The 16683-nt window shown below is 43.7% G+C and overlaps 1 protein-coding gene across 4 annotated transcripts; it reads left to right on the forward strand.

Moving 5' to 3' along the window:
- The first annotated feature begins 442 nt into the window (after positions 1 to 442).
- CDK3 (cyclin dependent kinase 3) lies at positions 443 to 16557 on the forward strand. Of its 4 annotated transcripts, none has more exons than XM_066613860.1 (9): positions 443 to 526; positions 2555 to 2703; positions 4564 to 4641; positions 6261 to 6381; positions 8996 to 9166; positions 10692 to 10739; positions 11234 to 11335; positions 14561 to 14764; positions 15436 to 16557. In XM_066613860.1, the coding sequence occupies exons 1-9, from the start codon at positions 497 to 499 to the stop codon at positions 15556 to 15558; spliced, it is 1026 nt and encodes a 341-aa protein (XP_066469957.1). In that variant the 5' UTR covers positions 443 to 496; the 3' UTR covers positions 15559 to 16557. The 4 variants fall into 4 exon arrangements, with proteins under 4 accessions (XP_066469957.1, XP_066469958.1, XP_066469960.1 ...); XM_066613862.1 differs by having other exon boundaries at positions 484 to 526; positions 2559 to 2703; XM_066613861.1 differs by lacking the exon at positions 10692 to 10739.
- The last annotated feature ends 126 nt before the right edge of the window (positions 16558 to 16683 follow it).

Raw genomic sequence — 16683 nt, forward strand, 5'->3', positions numbered from 1 at the left:
TATCAATTATTTCAGGACGTTATATTTGGGAAATATTTTTTTTCCTTTCTAGGGCACACACTTGAAGTGCAACCAAATCCAACATAATTAATTTGACCAGAGAGCATGGATGATGACAGTATGCTATACAATGCTGTCTTCAAGTTTCTGAAAAGCTGTAATATTTTATACACAGCTCAAAGGAAAATGAATCAAATTATTCAGATTGTTTACCGTTTTCAGGTAGTTAGAGGTATTTCTCAGAGTGAAGGTGGAAAATCTATTTTATACCTCTTCTTCCTGCCTATTTTGTCATGGTTCCTGCTTGAGACATTCGGGCTATAACACTGAAAGATAGATTAAAACAGTTATTGGGGTTGATTTGGGATTTTTGTTTTTTTGAATTTGGCAACAGTGTACAGTATATTTTAATGTCTCCCTCTAGTGGTGAAAATGCTTGGGGGTGTGAGGTGAATTTTGACTCCCTTGCAGCTCTGTGATTCAGCAGAAAGTTGGCATGGAGGCTAATGGAAGACTAGATCAGCAGGTGGGAGACCTTGTGAGAGTCTGGGACTTTATCGTACACTTACGTGAGCGGCTCAGTAACCTGGGAATAGGGGTGGCATGGTGGCTAGTGTACTGGGCCTCAGTAGTTGGAGATCTGGGCCTGAGGCCTTCTGAAGGCTGTCTCTTGTCCTTTAAGAATTCCACATCTCAGTGTCCTGTAAACAATGGGTCTTACTTAAAATGTCCTAAACTATTATGTTGTATATGGGCATCCTTATTTCTGAAGCTTTGAAATATAGTACCCAGTCTTTTTCCTCTGCCTTGTAACAGCAGTTGTTTTTTGGAATGCTTTTTCTACATAGAAAACCCTTTTCTGGAAGAATGAACAATGGAACCCAGGTGTCCAAAACTGCATCATTTTGCACACACCTGTCTTTAATTGTGTACATGTTTTGATCTCGCATGCTAGTGTCTCCAGGAAGAGTGTTTGCTGCTGGGGTGGCCAACCTTTTAATTTTAGGGCTTCTGGGCCTTTAACAATATTGCAGAAGAGGGAATTTCAGCAGGTGCAGCTTGTCAGATGACAAGCTTCACCTGCTGAAATTCCTTCCTCTATACAATTATTAAATGTTCAGGAGCTCTAAAGTTGAAATGTTGGCCACCCCTGGTTTTCTGGATAGGAAAAACACAGTGTATGAAGCAGTCTTTTAAATACTAATTGAGTGAGTTACCATATGTGTCAAGGAAAAATTATGGTTCCACAAATGAAGGCCATGATGGCGTTGAAATTTAGCACCCCCCCACCCCCACAACTGCCATCACTATCATGTTGATGAGTTTTGAGTATTTTCATGTCTATATTTCATATATATAATTTCATGTAAGCAACCTTTACAACAAGGGAATTGGTAATTTTAACTGTTCTAAAATTAATATAAACAGAAAAATTCTTTGGAAGCTTATAGCATGATCAAACTTTAGCAGCATCTCATTAAACCAAACCCAGATTTTTATTTTCAAGTGTGGATGATATGTTTGAGGAGGGTTGGAGTACTATAAGTCACCATCATTATTTGCTTTTTATGCAGCTGGCTTGGTCTTGGAGGAGGATAGTACAGTACTTATAACATTTTTCTTCCTTTCAAGACTAAAAAAGGCAGTCATTATCAAGACTGAAAGTCAATACTGAAAGTCAAGGCAGTCAAGACTGAAAAAAGGCATGAATATCAAAACACTATTCAAATGAAGAAGCAAAATTTGGTTAGTCTTAAGAGAACAATCGGTTTTGTCGTAATCAGAAAAAGTCCTTACTTATTGCCAAGATTTATATCTCGCCCTTTTGAAGAATGGCCCAAGGTGGCTAACAATAATCAAATATAAAACAAACTAAAAAACTGTGGAACTGTAAAAAACTGTAAAACTTTAGAAGTTAGTCATAATGACATCCAAGTGAAATCAGAGTCAAGTTAGCTGTAACTAACTTAAATCCCCTTAATTTTGAAAAGACTTGGGAATCTATCTTTAGGATACAATTCTATTATAAAAGGATTTAAAATCTGTTTAAAAACCAGCAGCAGTTTTCTTTAAATATTCTTTAAAATAGGAGCAAGTCAGGAGCAATAAAACCAATATCACATTCCAGAAATTAAAACACTAGAGATCATTAAATACTTTGCAGGACAGGAACAACTTTTCTGCCCACCTAAAAGCGGGTACAGAGGGGGCCTTCCTTGGAAGAGTGTTCCAAGGATGTGGCACTGTGACTGCCATTATACTTAAGGGTGTTTCAGAAGGAATGAACTTGTAGAAAGGCTGGAGGTTGCTAAAAAATATATTTAAGGCTGCAGTCCCATGCACACTTCCTGGGAGTAACCCTGTTGAACAAAATGGGGCTTGTTTTTGAATTAGCTTGCATAGGTTTGCACTGAAAGTCAAGTTGATTGAAACCTGGAAGGAAGATTATTACTTTCCAAGAGAATAGGGATGGGGAAAGCTCCAGAGTGCAATGCTGTGGTATTCAGAGATGGCAAAATAGGAACTGTTGTTAATAATATAACAAACGTTTTAGCAAGACGCCAGAAAACAAAAAATGGACACATTCCAAGACGTATTCCAGAAGGTGGAGAAGATCGGGGAGGGTACCTATGGAGTAGTCTATAAAGCCAGGAACAAGCAAACAGGCCAGTTAGTCGCTCTGAAGAAGATCCGCCTGGATTCGTAAGTATTATTATATATTCTGTATTTGGAGCTTACACAGGTTTTCCCCCTTCCCCGAATGATATGATATAGTATGAAATGGGTTTCAAGCACCATCTGTGTATTGAGCTAAGAAAACTATAATTTGTTTCCTTAAAGTTGGGGCCTGGCAAGTTGGGGCCTTTCCTGGACATAAAGGATCCTTTTCAGTTGATTTATAACCATCTTCTGAATATTCAGACACAGTCAGGCTACCTCAGAACTCCAGATGCAAGGAACTGGCACTAGGATGCAGGTATCGTATTGTCTTGTGCGCTCCCTGAGGCATTTGGTGGGCCACTGTGAGATACAGGAAGTTGGACTAGATAGGCCTTTGGCCTGATTCAGCGGGGCTCTTGTTATGTTCTTATGTATAGCCACAATTGCACTATGAAGTGACCCAAATATATTTTAGTTAAACATATACTGTACCCCATTGTCTTCTCTGGAGCTCAAGGTGGTGTCACATAAGGTTCCCAGGCACAGCCAGATGCAAATCTGCTTCGTTCAATCAGGTGACTTTATCATATGCCCCTTTCAGACCATGCCCTGAGAGTACTCAAGAACATAAAAGTGGGTTGTGTGGGAATCAGCTTGTAATGGCAAAAAAAAAAAAAAAAATACTTATTAGCTCTTTGCATGTATGCATATACTAATGTTAATTATATAAAATGCTTTTCACCTCCCACCATAATTTCTGCTATAGGATAGTTGCCTGAGAGTGGCAGTGATCAAGGATGACTAATGCTAGTTTAGCAATTTCTCAAGTCTAGGATATACCTGAACATGAGAAATTGCTAAAGTGCCATAAAGATGTAATGTGTTATTTTTAAAAGCTCTGAAACTCCTCCGTTAAACTCTCATCTGCCAGCTCTGCTGTCCTGTGCAGTCCTCCAGCACTCTTAACTCCACCCATACCAGCTCCCAGCTCCAAAAAGCCTCATCAGATACTCACTACTCAGCACTCATGTTTTGTGTCTGCAAAGTCTTTGCATGGCCCCCATCCTATCCAGCAGCTGGTTTGATTATTTGAAGAAGGTGGGGGCAGTGGCATCCATTGAGATAAGTGTTCAGTTTTTGTGACTCTGGAATTTGCATATTTATGGTTGTGTTCTGAGGCCTTCCAGTGCAGAGCATTCTTTGGTTTTTGATTTTATTTGACCATCCAGTAATCCTGCATTATCTGTTTATTGTGCTGAAGAACTCTCCAAGATGTGGGCCTTCCAGTGACAGAACTCACTTTCTATCAATGGAAGGTCTGGGCCACTGGTACTACAGCTGCAACATCAGCTTGTGCAATAAGGCTATCAGTGCAATTGATTGGCAACCATGTGTGCGCATTACTTGAGTACCCAGCCACAAGTGGTACCTATAACTTGGCAGCAGGGCTGGACTATGGGTGGGTAGGGGAAGGATTGGATCAGGGAGGGAGAAGATCAAGCAGGGATTGAGGATGGAGCAGGAGGCAGATATCAGGGCAGTAGCTTTGCCAATACTCTATGCTCTTGTTCTAGAGTCAACATGTGCCCTTGGGCCCACTCAAACATGTGCCAGTCAAAGACCTGGCACAGATCCAAGTAGACTCTTAGAGAACTATGACACTGCACAGTAGGCAACGTAAGCAAAAATTTCTTTTACTTACCTCTCTCTCATGTCATGGTCCTTGACTGGCCCACAGCAAAGCCCATGCCAGTGCCATGGCATGCTATCTGAGGATAGGACTGGACTGAAAGAAAGGTAGACAAAAGGAAGTAAGTACTAATGGTAGGGTATCAGTATGATCAATGAAGCAATCCTTAGGATGGGTGGGATTGCTTGATGTCAGAATGTCTTTCCCCACAGAGAGACAGAAGGTGTTCCCAGTACAGCAATTCGAGAAATCTCTCTGCTGAAAGAACTGAAACATCCAAATATAGTCAGGTGAGAAAAGCCTCATGTAAAAAATAAGTCCTATTGAAATGCAAGTCACCTGTCCATCACATGGCAAGGAAGTTTCTCTGTTTGCCCAGCAAGTCTCCTATTCCCTCCTCCACTCTCACTCCACCTACAACCCACTAAACCTTCCTGCATCAGGTGCTCCTTATAGCCCTAGGAACCTCATTCCCTCTAGTGGCTGCAGCTGTGCAGCACACCCTCTGCTGAAAGCCCAGGCCTTAACCCTTAAACCAGCCATTTGCAACCTTTTTCAGTTCACTGCACTGACAAGGCACTAAAATTGTCCAGGCACACTACTAGTTTTTAATTACATTATTATGTTACAATTAATTTAATTAATATAACTAAGGGCACAAGCCTAACCAGGTCTACTCAGAAGTAAGTCCTAGTTTGTTCAGTGGGGGTTACTCTCAGGAAAGTGTGGTTAGCATTGCAGCCTTAGACCATTACATGACAATGAAAGAAATTCCCAAGAAGCCTGGAGAGGAAGGTGTATGTGGTTTCTGGAAAGGTTTTGAAGCAGGTCTGTTCAAACTGTTATCAACTGATATGCTCTGAGATGCCAGGAGGTGCTGGCAAAGAGAGATAAGGCAGCATACTGGAGAAACCGTGAGGGGCAGTGAGGAGATGTGGCTGAAACAAGTGCAGGATTGGGGGGGGGGGAGAGAAAGAGAGAAAGAATGGGAGGCAACTGGTTTTGAACTTTGGAAGGTGGGGAAGAGGGAGGGGCAGTCAGAGGGGTTATGATGGGGGATGTGTGTGCAGGAGGGGAGGAGGTGGGGGAGAAAAGCATCACTTGCCTGCTCGTTTATTCAAGAAAGAGTGCGACCAACCCTCTGTATGCCTACTCAGAAGTAAGCCCCATTATAGTCAATGGGGCTTACTCCTAGGTAAGTGTGGATAGGATTGTGGCCCAGCACCCTTCCTCCCAAAGCCTTGCCAGTGGAGGCAAGGCCAGGAGGGTCACTTTGGGGAATTGCTAGCAAGGAAAAGGGTTTCTCCAGGATCCTTTCCAGCTGCTTCTGGCTCCTGCCTGCCTTCAGGCTCGTTCTCACTCCCTCCACATTCCGCTGAGAGCTCTTCGAGGCTCTTCTGGCTGCCTGCCCAATCAGGTAGGCACCAGCAACAGCAGGAGTGTCCAAGCCCTTGTGCGACTGCTCCTTTTTCTCCTGCTACCGCGTGCAGCTCCGAGCAGCCGCTTCTCCCACATGTGCTGCCACCGCCGCTGCCGCCGCCGCCTGACTCCTTGGCCCCACAGCACACCTGAGGCAGGCTCACGGCACACCAGTCTGCCATGTCACAGTGGTTGAAAACCGCTGCAAAACAGTCCCCTGCTGACATCACATCTTATCTCCTTGCCACATCTTCCAGGATTCCAATACACCTGTTAATAAACTTCCTTGTGAGTACAGTGTGCCCACTTGCTGTTCCAAGTGGTAGACCTGCTTTAAAGTTCATAGTTTTGTCTTCTAACCCTTACTTCAGCTATTCCTTTATTTGCAAATATGTATGTGGGTATAGTGGGTGCTTTTGTGCAATTCTGACAATATTAGTCATTCTTCCATTCCTGGACATTCGTTCAACAGATTTAATTTTGATTTCAGGCTCCTTGATGTGGTACACAGTCAGAAAAAGCTCTATCTGGTCTTTGAATACTTGAACCAGGATCTTAAAAAATACATGGATTCATCCCGTACAGGGGAGTTGCCTTTAAGTTTAATCAAGGTACACACATACATTTCTAGAACTGAGAACATTTCCCTTTCTACATCTTCTGTCATCTACTGAGAAGAGTATTGTAAAGCCATTAATGTAGTGGTCCTCTCCTTTCTTGTGTATGTATCCCCACCTGTCCACCTCTTGGGGGGGTGGAGTCAGCATAAGATGGGGCGAGGTATGATTTAACCAGGGTTCCCCCTTACTTATAGGATCATAGTGGACCACAATATGCTGCAGGAAGTACATTTCCACATTTCTTGCTTTGTTCAAAAGCAAGAACACTCTGTGTCAAGAAGTACAGTCCAGTCTGGGCCCTGCTCTTAACCCTGGAGTTAGTCTCATGAGGGATCAGGTTCTTCCTTAGTTATTGAGAGTGTTGCCGCACCAGTGGGTTGGGATTACCTGGGAGGAAATATCGAGCCCTGCAAGGTACTTTGGCCCACTGGATGATGGGCACCTTGCTGCCTTTCAAGGAGAGGGTCTTGGAAGCCTGAGCCTGTAGTTGTTGCCCCAGGAAGGGGCTTTGGAACAGGGAGTTGTCCTGGCCCCTTTTTCCTGGCTGTTTCTAGTGCCTTCCTCTCAGCCCTCTTCCTTAGCCTTTGGCTCCTCCTTATTTGTCTCTTTCTTCCCCCATTCCCTTATTCTTATGATCTTTGGTCTTAGCATCTCCACCTTCTTCCTTTCATCTCCCCCCTTTCCTAGCTTCCCTTTCCATCCTTACTCCAACTTGTTTTTTCCCTAGCTGCCTCTTTCTCTCTTCTTTTTGCTTTTCCTTCCTCCTGCGATCTCTGTCTTTCCTTCATTCACTTCCACCTCCACTGTCTGTCTCAGTTGCTCTGAGGCTTCCTGCTAGGACCTAGAAAAGGGGGGTTAAAGGGGGTAATTTGTGCCCAGGCCCAGGGTCAGAAAAGGGACCCAGGAGCCAAAGGAGGGGGCCCAGAAAGTTCCTGGGATCTTTACATTTTCCTGTCTCACCTGAAGTTGCTGCCTGCGCATGATGCTGGGGGCACAACCATGGGCATGGAGGAGCAACTGCTGCTGCAAGCTATATACACTGGGCCTAGGAATGCATCCATGACCCTCCTTAACACAGTGTCAAATCTGGGAGGAAACTGGCCTGCTACAGTAGCTCTTTGGCTTGTGAATCCGTTAACCATCAAGGTGTGTATAGGAGCTCAGGGACCCAGGTGCAAGGCTACAGTTGCTGCAGAAGTTCATTTTGGTGCACACAGCACACTGTCCATTCTAGTGTGAACCTAAGTACAAAGATGCTGATTTTCTGCAATGGATTTTCTACATTTCAAAGGTTTTAAAGAGACTCAGGAGTGTGTTTGGTTTTCCATATTACTTTATCTAGCTGCCAATGCTGCATGGTCGGGTAGACATGGGCTCAGCATCAAAATGCCTGGTAGACCTGGGCTCCAAAGACTATTCTGGCTACCCTCCCCCTGCCCTATTTTGCCCCCCCCCGTTCTGCCTGCTGCCATTGCCCCCCCCCCTTTGGGAATGGGCCCAAAAGAAACTTTGTACCCCCGATAAAATTCCTTTCAGGGGCCCTGCTCCCCGCCTTTCACAGCTTCACTCCCCCTGGCCAATGCGTTTTGGCTCCCATTGACTCAGTAGCTATTGGTGATGACATCATCACCAATTGTGTCAGAGTTGAACAGGTGGCTGGCACAGCCCCATGTGAGCCCTCCCAACCCTTTGGGCCTAGCTGCAAGCAAATGTGTGTAACTAAATCCCAAAGACAATTTTTTTCAATGACAGAAAAGCTGCTTTCGGAGGGAGTGATTTATTGTAGGGTGGAGGTGCTTTGCCTTTCCCTTGCTTAGTGTTCCTTCTCTCTAAATCACCCACCCACAAGTCACTTTCCACCTGCTGCAGGTTTCATATGCATTTGTAACCCTGTGAAGGAAAAAGCAGCTGGGGGGGTGATTTAAATATGGAGAAGTGGTAAGTGGGGAAAGGGTTAAGCATCCCCTCTCCCATGTGATTTTTCTGCTTCCAGTCATCTGCTCCTGAAGTGGCTTTTCTCTGGAGGAAAAAATCAGCCATCATTTTTTTTTGCACACACAGTCTTTTCTGGGAGTAAGCCCCATTGACTACAGTGGGACTTACTGCTGAGTAGACATGCATAGAATTGTACTATAAGGCTCCCACCCACATTGTTTTGTTCCACTTTCAGCACTCTTTTATATGTTATGCAAATATTCAATACAGGATGGATTAAGAGATAGCAAAAGGAGAAACAAACATGCTATTGTTTGGCCTAGATCAGAAGATTAAAAAACTTCCAAATGTTTTCCGGCTACAGGGCTTCAGTACCTTTGTGTGATACATCACAGTTCACAGATAGGCAGAAGGAGGCAAAATGTAGCCTGTTGAATTTTTACTGCAGTTGTTAAAGACATATACAAATCTGCCAGAAAAATCTGACCACCCTAGTTATAACACCCAACAAATTCTGTGGGAAACTTCTGTCTGGTTGTGTCTCAGAAATGTCACATACTTTGCATAGGAACCATCTCTTTTTCAAATGGGGAGCATTTGGGATATATATTGAACTATAGGGTGCTGACATCTCACGTTTCACACCTTTTCTTCAAAACTTTCTTCCTAGAGCTACCTTTACCAGCTGCTACAAGGTGTGAGCTTCTGTCACTCCCACAGAGTTATCCACCGAGACTTGAAGCCCCAGAATTTACTCATAAATGAAGTGGGAGCCATCAAACTAGCTGATTTTGGCCTAGCTCGAGCCTTTGGAGTTCCACTACGTACTTACACTCATGAGGTGATGTTTCTCTCTCTTTTTGCTGTGCGTGGGCAGGTCAACTCTCAGATAAATCCTTACCTTTAGAGCAAAATTTCACCATCACAGGGAAGGGAGAAGGTCCAGTTAGTAGAATGTTATTAAATGGTTAAAGGTGCAGGAACTCCCTTCAAGAAGTGGCTCTGGCAATCCTATTTGGTAAGGAAGTGGAAGAAATTAAATCCTTGGGAAAAGTTGATATGGTATCCATCCTTTAGCAGAGAGTGGGTTTGCACTACAGGTTTTTGTGTGACTGCATCTCTAAATAACTAACACATTGATGGTGCCATGAGTTTTGAAAGGCCAGATCCCATTATTTTGTCAGAAGTGGATTCTTGCCTGTGAAAATGTTAGTACTAAGCTTGTTGGTCTTGAAGGTATGTTTATACAGTGACAGGCTAATATGACTACTCCCCTGGGAATTATTCTATTTTTCAGTGTTCCAAAGCAGGACATAGTTGTGCAATCATCTTGCCAGAGACTCATTTTTCTATTAGGTCCCTTTGCCTAGCAAGCAGGACCATGGTTTCGTCCCACAGCAGGTTGGGTACATTTTAGAGAGTGAGCAAAGAGACAGATGGAGCATGATATGAAAAACCTTACAACGATAGACTCCCTGGTTGCCGTAGACTGTAAATTTAGGGACAGAACCTGAGGTAAAAGCTAATCACTCTCATGGGAACTGGTGTTGGAATGGCTAAGGAACGGAACAGGGAGCAAATTCCTCTCATTTCACTGACAATAAGGGACTGTGCTGGGAACCAGTGGTGTCGCTAGGGGGGTGCAGGTGGTGTGAGCCGCACTGGGGGGGGTGAAGCGCACTGGAGGGGTGAGGCGCACTGGGGGGGTGATGCGCTAAAATCACAGTGGTTAGGGGTAATACCATCAGGTTATATACCATTGGATGTGGAATTTCCAGCAGAATGCAATGCAAGAAACCAAAGTGAAATATCTGCATTCTATCAAAAGTTATGGCCATAAAACTGGAGAACAAAAAATGCATGGAGCCCTATGGAAAATGAAACTGAGCAGTATCGCACATTTACTCGTGAGTAGGTGACATTGCCTTAGTCCGTCAGAAAGGGCAGGCTGAGAGGAATCCGATGATACCAGAATGGTCCTGATCCAATGAGTGCAGCCCCAAAAAACACCTGAGAAGGAAGTCCTTCCCTCCAAGCAGACAAATGTATTGAGCCCTATGGAAAGCATAACTAAGCCTCACTGTTGCGTTTACTCGTGAGTAAGCAAACATGCCTTGGCCAGAGGTCAGGCCAGCCAAAGGGGAATGTGAAGCCACCAGAATGATCTGGATCAGATGGAACTGGAGCTCAACAAATGCTCCAGAAGGATCAAAACAGAGGCTTCAGCTGATATGGTGAACTTTTTTGAGATTTGCAAAGCCATCTGGATCCTGACAGTGATCAGGTTTAAACAGAAGTTCTTAAATTGAACTGGGCACTGGTCAGGGCTGAAAACCTTACTGATTTTGGAGGGGGTGTTATTGCAGGCAGGCTACAGAGGAAATTCGTTTGAGAACTGCTGCAATAAACTGTTAGTAAGTTGACACCCTGGGTGTGTGTGTGTGTGTGAGACACCACTAGTGACCAAAATCACTAAAATCACAGTTTGGAGGAATAATACCAGCATGTTATGTATCAATCAATGCATAATTTCATGCAGAATGTGTTCTCTCTTTGTTCTATCAAAAGGTATAGCTAAAAAACCAGTGGAGGCGGAGTGATGGTACATCACCATGCCCACCACCCGGGGTGTTGCCCCACCCACTGCATGGGGGGGTGACACGCTGGCATCCTGCACCGGGTGACACAAACCTGAGCGAGGCCACTGCTGGGAACCAGCAGACTCTACTAAAATGAGAACTATTTCTTGCTAATACATGGATAGGTGCTTGTTGGGCTGTGAACTTTGACACATGGCTGCGTAATAAGCATTTCAGTTGGGAAGATGGGAAGACATCATGAATATAGGAAGCATAATGAATATAGGAAGTGCAAGTTGGACTTAGGCATTCTTTTTGGTTCTTTCCAGGTTGTAACCTTATGGTATCGGGCTCCTGAAATCTTGTTGGGTTGCAAATACTACTCAACAGCTGTGGATATTTGGAGCATTGGTTGCATCTTTGCAGAAATGGTAATGCTCTTCATTTTATAGTTTCATAAATAAAGGACATGCTTTTTAGACACAATACAATGTGTCTAAAAGGAAAATCCCATGTAGTAGAGTGTATGTGTAAATACATTCCTTTCTCAGTCACACACATACATACAATCAGAGACAATAATGGCTAGAGCTAAAAGGCAACACAAAATTTGTCTGTTCTTCAACAAGATGTCCTGGTCAAACTTGGGAGTTTTATTTTGTTCTCAGATCCCAATGCTGAAGGTAAGAAGATCCTGAAATCTGTATTATGGCATGAGAAGTAGTTGATGACATCAAACTTTAGATGACATCAACTGACATCAACTCTTTAGATGACATCAGAAAGCATCGATGTTGAACTGACACACACTTTTACATTCCAAGTCTCAGGACGCAATCCAAACTGTGCCCTACACCAGCACAAGTCCCTTGCACTGGCATCCGGGCCTTGCAAAAGAGCCGTAAGGCACTTCTGTGCCACTATGGGAGGAGGTAGACTGGTGCCTAGATGTGCACTGCCCTCCGGAGGCTGTATCGGGCCCTGCTGCACTGGCAGACCAGTAAGTATGCACCAGCCTGCCTTGGCCGGTGCAGGGGTTCAGTGAGGGCGGGGAAGGGCAGAGGGGGGTAGGCCCATGGGTTGGCCAGGCCAGGTGCCAGGATCTAGCATATAGGCTGGATCCTAATCCCCCCTCCTGGACAGCCCAGCCTACTACCAAGCGGCTTGGATCTGTGCCACCTCTTTAGGGTATTAAAGGTGTGCCACCTCTTTATTTATTTATTAATAATAATAATAATAATAATAATAATAATAATAGCAGCCCCATTCAGGCCACTGCCATGTGACACAGAGTATGAGGAAATGATTTTCCTTGCGTTGCGTGGCAGCCAGCCCCAACCTTGTGCTCGATATAGCACAGGCCAGCCGGCCTGCCAGTTTCTGTGCAGGATAGATTTGGACAGTTTCTGTGCAGGATAGTTCTGGTGCTAGGCAGACAGCCCAATCCTATTCCCCCACCATCCCATAGCATGCAGCACCCCCAATAGTGTGTGCTACATGCTATGGTGGGGGGAGGGGAGGGTGACCAGATGGCCTGAGAGAGGTGAGTAAAAATGTTTTACTTACCTCTCTGTAAGCTGCTTGGCCATATGAATGGCTCTCCTCAGACCTACACCAGCTATTTAGCTATTCCCGCCCTTGGTTCAGCCCATCACCCCAAACTTCCCCCACTGCAGATCTCTCCTGAACTACGCTCACTGTCACTTTACCTGCTCTAGCATGGGCTTGGTGAACCGCTGGTATGTGCACAGGGCCTGCAGCAGTTTGCGCTTTTATGTGTAATGAAAGATCCAGGTTCAAATCCCTGCTTAGCCATGACGCTTCCAGGATGACCTTGGGCCAGTCATTATATTTTAGCCTAACCTACCTCACAGGGATATTGTGAGGACAAAAAGAGGGAAGGGCCAAGTACATCACCCTGAGGTCCTTGGAGGAAGCGTGATATAAGATAAATATATAAGAAAATAAATTTCAAGAAACCTCAACTCAGCCATCTTGTTGAGTCTCTTCATTGGGTCCATAAAAGTACTTACAAGCCTGAAGTGTGCATCAACATTGTTTTTTTCTGCTTGCTGTGTTTTCATGAGAACATAAGAAGAGCCCTGCTGGATCAGGCCAAAGGCCCATCTAGTCCAGCTTCTTGTATCTCACAGTGGCCCACCAAATGCTCCAGGGACCAAATGCCCCAGGAAGCACACAAGACAACAGACATAATCTGCATCCCAGTGCCCTCCCCTGCATCTGGCAATCAGGGGCAGTCTGCCTCTAAAACCAAGAGCTTGCACATACCTACTATGACTTGTAACCCGTAACCCAGGTTCTCTGCTTGTGTATGAATAGATAGCTAATCAGTGACTGCAGGCAGAACAAGAAATCTGCATTTTCTATAGTGAGGCTTACTTTCTCTACCTCTTTTATATCATTGTCAATGTCTTAGAGCAGGGGGCCTCCAAATTATGGCCCACAGTGCACCAAGAAAATCTTCTTAGGTGGGGCAGTAGTGTAGCTTTACCATGCCTTCTCCTGTCTCCATGCCCAGTCTTTGCAGAAACCCGCTCCAGGCAGCTGCTTCTGCTGCCAACTGCCCCAGAAAGCTCTGTGCCCCGATTTCCCAGGGGAAGCAGCTGCCCGGCTTGAGTTGCTGCAAAGATCAAGCACGAAGATGGAAGGATGGAATGGTAAGGCTTCAGCACTGCCACTCACTGGAGATTATTTTCTTGGCATGCCATAGTTTAAAGGCCCCTGTCCTAGAGGGATTGTTAGCTGGGGAATAACATGGAACCATGACAGTCAGGCTAGCTATTAATAATCATTCCTATGCTCAAGGTAGCTTGCATTTCATTCAATTAATTTATTCTAATTCCTTGAATATCTGGCTCAGTTCTGGCCAGTTACATGAAGCTGGCTGTTTTTTGTTGCTTTCATCCTGGCTGGCTGGTTTTGTTGCCTAATCATAGGTAAGTATTTTGAAATGAAAAAGAGGTGTAGTGTTACCTTAACCACTAGAGGTTGCTGCTGTTTAAGAAGAGAGCATTAACACAGCATCTGATTCAAGTACAGGGAGTACTGTTCTTGATACTGTTAATGAAATTTGAATATACAAAGACGATCAATGGAGACTCCTCCTTCAGCCTTTCCCTCCCCTTGGTTACCTAAAAGTCAGACCAATTACTTTTCCAAACAGAAACTAGAAAACTTAAGATACATCATATTAGCACATTTTCAGGTTAACATGGATGAAAGTTTGTGTTTTCATGGCTCTACCTTTTATTTTTTGTCCCTGAACTCTTACATGGAACAAAATATGGTTGACATTTTAGTTTGTGTTGGGTTTGAGATAATATAGAATACGGTATCTTTTTCAGGTATCATGTTCTGTGTAATCATCTTAAGCCTGCAGTAGGTATTATACATGACAGTGTTTTGATTCTTTTAGCCTTGAATCTGAGACAGTGATTTTTGTGAGCATTTTGGGGGATTAGAGAAGTGCCCAGTGGATTTGTCCCTCCCATCAGCAACAGGTGTTAAAAGTTAAGTGGTTAAAATGGACACTTCCTCAGTATTGCCCCCTCTGAGATGATACCAGAATAAAGATTAATTTGACACTACAGGTGGATGAGAATAATGAAAAGGCAGCCACATTTGTCTTGTTCTAGGTGACCAGAAAAGCCATGTTTCCTGGGGACTCTGAAATTGATCAGCTTTTCCGGATTTTTCGCACCCTTGGTACCCCTACTGAATCAGTATGGCCAGGGGTAACTCAGCTTCCTGACTATAAAGGGAATTTCCCAAAATGGCCAAGGAAGGACATGAAGGTGATAATCCCAAATTTGGACCGAGATGGACAAGATTTGTTGGCGGTGAGTAGAGGGATGGTCTGTTGTTTAAAATCCTTGTGGCAAGGATTTGTCTTGAACAAATATGACAGCTGGCAGACCAAACTGTGATTTAGCCTATTCCTCCTCTTTCCCATGGGAAATACTATATCCCATTATGCCAGAATACCTGTGTTACCATTAGCATGCAAATCCTATACTTTAATAGGGAGCAGCTACAGAGATCAGGCTATGCTATCAACGAAAAACTAATAGTAGCTTGCCAAGGGCTGCTTAAGTTAAGACTGTGGATGAAATTCTGCGCATAGTTACTTGGGATTAAGTCCCACTGAAATTAAGTGAACATCACTGGGCTGTAAAATTAAATCTGAAGATTCCCAACATGAGTTGTAAGCAATCTCCATAGGACATTGTTCCCAATTTCCTTTAATTGTAGGGGGCAAATTTATCCCAAGTTCTATATTCACACCAATAAGGTTTAGCAACACCATTGCAGACGTCAGGATGCATTCTCATCATCTTTGTTTATATTTTTTCTGTATTAGATTCATTCTGTTTGTCACACTCTCAGGCTTGGACATGATTGTTATTTTTTCAGTATTGCGTGAATAGCACTCAATTGTCAGTAAAGGTGAGTAAGGGTGACTGGCTAGAATTTAAGTGCTGTTCTCCATTTGTCTCCCTTTTAATTACAGCAACTGCTCCTGTATGATCCCAACAGGCGTATTTCAGCCAAAGCTGCTTTGACCCATCAGTACTTCTGGCAGGCTCCACGGGATGCCAAACAGCAATGTCTGGTAGAGAGATACGGCCCATGAAAAGAGGCAATTCTGGGCTGTACTTCACCAAGAAGAGTTCTCCAAATTAACCCTTTTCGATAACTGAGCAAGGGCTTAACAAGCAGAGGAACCAGTTCTTTCAGGTTTTGGACTCTCTCTGCCTTTGCTGGGATTGCTATTATGTTCACATAACTTTTGACTGTTCTGCATGATACATTGCCTTATGATGGCTGTTGCATGTTCTTTAAGTGAGACAGAAGAGCTTGGTGCTGTTCACTGCTAGTGTATTAAAAGAGAAGAAATGTGATTCTCTGTTTTAGGATTGCTGTCTATTCAGATGGATGGAATGGGGAAAAAGTTTAGCTGGATCCTTCTCCAGCAAGCACACACTTTTCAATCTTCGTTGCAGCTGAAGCATTACATTGCAGATAAGGTTGTCACAGTAATTTAGGGCACACTGGCATAGCCTGCAAAATCTACAGTGCACAGGAGTACTACATTTTGGGGATCAACATGATGTTTGATTCTCCCTGTTTTTAATATGGTAGCTCCTTGTTGGCATTTGCAGCCCCACTGACAAATAACCATTGCTCTAGAGAAAAGAGCTGGGGAGCTGAACTTCATGGAGGCACCGGAATGGAACACAATGCATTTGAGTTTATTTTTTGTATCTTTTGTTGTATGATGGGTATTAAAATAGTCTGTTTCCTTTTGTGAACAAACTTTTTTCCTATACAGTAGAAAGGACAAGTAGAATTTTGCCTAAATGGTCCAAACCCTATTAGACATGAAGAGGTTTATTAATGTTAGACCAGTTGTTTAGGCTTTAAAAAAATGGGTTTTAATTTCTTGTTATATGAGAATGTGAAAAGCCTCTGATCTCAGCGTGCTAAATAAACAGAATAAGCTATATTGTGCATATCATAAAAAATAAGTACTTGGCTCTTGGCAAGTACACTGTCTACTCATAGGTTTACTAAAAAAAATTGGTGTTGTGATTTTTCTCAAAATTGTTCATGTTATTGTCTGTATAAAATAAAAGCATATACTGGTTTAAAAAGACTTGACAATTCAAAAGTGTCATTAGGGGCAAGGACAGCTGCGATGCGACACTGGTGTATACCATGGCCATTTTCCTTATTTTAAGGAATCTGGGATTCCCAA

This window comes from Tiliqua scincoides, chromosome 2 (genome assembly GCF_035046505.1).
Source record: "Tiliqua scincoides isolate rTilSci1 chromosome 2, rTilSci1.hap2, whole genome shotgun sequence".
Lineage (NCBI taxonomy): Eukaryota > Metazoa > Chordata > Lepidosauria > Squamata > Scincidae > Tiliqua > Tiliqua scincoides.

Coding starts and splice junctions, on each gene's coding strand:
- CDK3 (XM_066613860.1), top strand. CDS start 497: ATGGAGGCTAATGGAAGACTAGATCAGCAG. Junction 2,704..4,563: donor AAGAAGATCCGCCTGGATTC/GTAAGTATTATT, acceptor CTTTCCCCACAG/AGAGACAGAAGGTGTTCCCA. Junction 10,740..11,233: donor ACTGCTGCAATAAACTGTTA/GTAAGTTGACAC, acceptor GGTTCTTTCCAG/GTTGTAACCTTATGGTATCG.